We start from the raw sequence: 3,842 nt of genomic DNA, 5'->3' as shown, positions 1-3,842 counted from the left end.
GTGTGTGGAGGCCATGAGGCTCTCCCCCACGTGTGTGGAGGCCATGAGGCTCTCCCCCGCGTGTGTGGCGGCCATGAGGCTCTCCCCCGTGTGTGTGGCGGCCATGAGGCTCTCCCCCGTGTGTGTGGAGGCAGGTGTCTCACTAACAGTGCAGCTGCTGGTTCAGCAGGACTCACTGACCAATGAGCACCGGGGACCGTCTTGTCTCCAACTCCCAACGCAGGGGTTCATGGCATTTTACATGGGTGCTGGGGATCTGAACTCAGACCCCTCTGTGTGTAATAGTGTTTACAATGTCCTGCGATGGCCCCCAGACCCCTCTCCTCTAGAGTGAAAAGCCACAGTTACCCCCAGGCATTGTCTGATCATCACCAGGGAAAGGACACCATCACCCAGGACGAGAGTCAGAGAATAAAGTCTCAGGTCAGTTCTTGCAATGGTCCCATCTGGACATCTGTGATAGTGCCACACCGCCAATGCCACAAGGATAGCTGTGTCATATGCACCACAAGCACCTGAGGCAGACCCCCACCCACCAGTGCGAGGCTAGGAGGGACCCTGGGGAGTCAGTGGCTGGAATGGAGTGTGTGTGTGTGTGTGTGTGTGTGTGTGTGTGTGTGTGTGTGGAGCAAGTATTCTTAGTCAGACTGTCTGCAGCTGCGGTAAACACTGTAGGGGGACAGCAATCTGGAGGGAAGGGTTACTTCAGCTTACACATCTCACTCAGTGACACTCCATCGTCCAGGGAATCAGGCTGATGCAGAGGCCGTGGAGGGTGCTGCTTACTGGCTTGCTCAACCTGCTTTCTTATAGACCCAGCACCACCAACCTGGGAATGGCACTGCCCACAGTGGGTTGAGTCCTCCCTGTCAATCACTAATTGAGAAAACACACCACAGGACAGTGGTGACATTCTCTCAATTGCGGCTCCGTCTACCCACGTGACTCTAGCTTCTATAAAGTTGAAATAGACTAGCCAGCACAAGGTGCCTGTCACCCAGGGGCCACAGTCGCTGACTTTTGGGTGGGATACCACCTACAGGACTCTGGACAGCCACCACACTGGGGACCGTCTGGTACTTCTGGTCCCATTGCAGCTGCCTGCACGCCTTGCAGAAGGCCAGAACCATGCTCCCCAAGCGAGGCCTGAGCGTCTTCCTCCAGCGAAAGTAACGCTGGTAGCTCAGGCTATCCCTGTCCAGCTCCTGCAGGTACCGAGCCAGGTCCCCTGGGCTCTTGAAGTCATCCACGTGGATGAAGGCGTCAGGGGGCAGGAACCGTTCATAGTTCTTCCTGCTGGGCCCCAGGACCACAGGCACGGCCCAGGCTTCCAGAGCATTCCTCCACAGCTTCTCTGTGATGTAATCTGGGTGGAGGGAATTTTCGAACGCCAGGTAAAACTTGTATCTGGCCAGTGTCTCCGTCATGTTGCCTTGGGGAAGCGGTTTATGCCCTCGGCCATACACGTCGACACGGAGGTGACTCTTAAGGTTCTCATAGTACTGCACCCGGGCCGACTTGGAGTTCCAGTTGGACACAGCCCAGGCCACTAGGTCAGTCTTGGCAGACAGGTTGACCTGGATTTGGCCTGGAGGCTCCGGCCACGGCTCCAGCCAGCCATAGGGCGTGAAGATGTCAGAGTCACTGCGATAGGACATGGTGAGGCTGACAGATGGCCGCAGTGGCTGGGCGACTCCAAGCTGAACCACACCCAGCGCTGGCCTGGTGGTCTCGGCTGAGGTGGCAGCTGTGACTTGGGGTTGGCGCTGACTTCACGGTGGTGGACGATGACTGCGTCTGCTTGGGGGTACAAGCTCCGGTTGGCGGTCAGCTGGCAGTCGACGGTGCCCGGGAGCATCTTGGAACAGGGCGACAGAGCCACTGGTGTGTGGAAGGGCCATGTCCACAGTAAGATGAGGAGAGGTCTGGGGGCAGGGGGAGTCGGGGTGGAGGCTGGTCCCGGGGAGCGACCAGGAGCTGGGGGTCCAGGTCGGTCATAGGACACTCGGGTGTAGGAGAAGAAACCCAGAGCAAAGAGCAGCTGCAGCAGCAGGCTGACGAGGCATGGGCGCCAGGGACACTGTGCCTTTACTGCTCGGGGCATATCCATGGCCTGGGGACCTGGGAAGAGAGGGAAGGCAGAGTAAGTCACTGGTCATCTCTGTGGAAAATGGTCAAGTTAAACACTCCACAATTTTTTTTTTCGAGACAGGATTTCTCTGTGCAGCCCTGACTGTCCTGGAGCTCGCTCTGGAGACCTGGCTGTCCTCAAACTCACAGAGATCCACCTGCCTCTGCCTCCCGAGTGGTGGGATGACAGGCGTGTGCCACCATGTCTAACACTACATTTTTTTAAAAACGTTTCAGTCAAGGTATCTTGTAGCCCAGGCTAGCCTCCATATTTGTGTGTAGCTTAATATGACGTTTGCCTCAGTTCTCTGTCCCTCAGCCTGGCACTTGGCTGGGTGTGGTGGACACCTGTATATTTCCAGCACCTGAGAGGCAGAGGCAGGTCAACCTCTGGTCCACAGAGTGAGTTCCAGGCTCACCTGGACTATAGAGTAAGACCCTGTCTCTAAAAGCAGAATCAAGAAATTCTGATGCTTTCATTGTGTTCTGAAACACATTTAGAAGTAAAAGCAAGAATATTATATTTTTTGATCCTTGTGCAATAGGGTTTTTAAAACCCTGGGTGCTATAGACATGCATCAAGACCCCATGCTGCTGCTGGCTCTCTCCCGGCTTCGAGGGCTGGCTGCACATTGCTGATGCATGTACTAATGCTGCAAGTGTGAACAGGCCTATGGCCAGGGACAGACTTGAAGTGGCCCATCTTGGGCCGACCCTGGGGGTGGGGCTCAGTGGGCAGAGAGTTCACACAGCTTTCACGGAGCCCTGGGTCCATTCCCAGCTCCTCAGACCCAGCGTTCCAGAGAATGAAACATCTCTGGCCATGGGGACTGCTCACATATCCAGGACTGAAACCCAAACCAGAGTGACCTGAGACTTCCTGAATGCGGATGCCTTCCAGCGGGGACATAGGGACATCGTCTACAGAGAGGGAGCTGCGAGGGTAGGCCTGTGTTCCTCGGGGACCTCCAGAGGTGCAAGACTGAACCCTATTTTCTAGAAAAGCCAACCTGTATTACTTCCTCCTAGTCATATGATATGTGGATTGCCTGGTGGGCTGGAGATGTGGCTCAAGAGCCACGTCAAGAGCACGACGGCTCTTCCAGAGGATCCGGGTTCCGTTTCTGGCACCCACATGGCAGCTCACAGTTTTGTAACTCCAGCTCCAAGGGATCCAACAGAGACATAAATGCAGACAAAACACCAATGTGGGTAGAACAAATGAATCTTTAAACAGAAAAGAAGAAATATAATTGCCAAATCCAGAATTGCAGCAGGGGACCTGTGGAGCAGTTGTTGAGCATGGGCAAGCATCCTGAGTCCAAACCTCAGCACCCCACACACCACAGGATGATGAGGACAAACCCACAACCCCCAAGGTGGCACACCGCATCCAGCATTTGGAATGGCAGTACATGGATCTGACCCAAAAGCATCCTTAGCTACAGAGTGGGTTGGAGCCCAGACCCAGACTCAAAGACAACTGGGAAACCAATTTTAAAAAACAGGGAAAAGGGGCTGGAGAGATGGCTCAGCGGTTAAGAGCACTGGTTGTTCTTCCAGCAGACCTGAGTTCAATTCTCAGCAACCACATGGTGGCTCACAACCATCTGTAATGAGCTCTGGCGCCCTCTTCTGTCATGCAGGCACACATGCAGGTAGAATGCTGTATACATGATAAATAAATAAATCTAAAAAAAAAAAAAAAAAAA

General features: G+C 54.3%; 1 protein-coding gene across 1 annotated transcript in view; it reads right to left on the bottom strand.

Moving 5' to 3' along the window:
• The window catches only part of LOC126490367 (3-galactosyl-N-acetylglucosaminide 4-alpha-L-fucosyltransferase FUT3-like), a 23,404-nt gene that overhangs the window by 10,022 nt on the left and 9,540 nt on the right, over positions 1–3,842 (bottom strand). The window contains 2 exon segments of the mRNA XM_050125268.1: positions 1,041–1,669; positions 1,672–2,121. Of these exon segments, the coding sequence (XP_049981225.1) occupies positions 1,041–1,669; positions 1,672–2,110 (1,068 nt within the window). The 5' untranslated portion in view covers positions 2,111–2,121.

The sequence above is a fragment of the Alexandromys fortis genome, unplaced genomic scaffold (genome assembly GCF_014885135.2).
Source record: "Alexandromys fortis isolate MF-2015 unplaced genomic scaffold, M_Fortis_MF-2015_v1.1 scaffold_243, whole genome shotgun sequence".
In the NCBI taxonomy this organism is placed as follows: Eukaryota; Metazoa; Chordata; class Mammalia; order Rodentia; family Cricetidae; genus Alexandromys; species Alexandromys fortis.
This window is presented reverse-complemented; position numbering and strand designations above follow the sequence as displayed.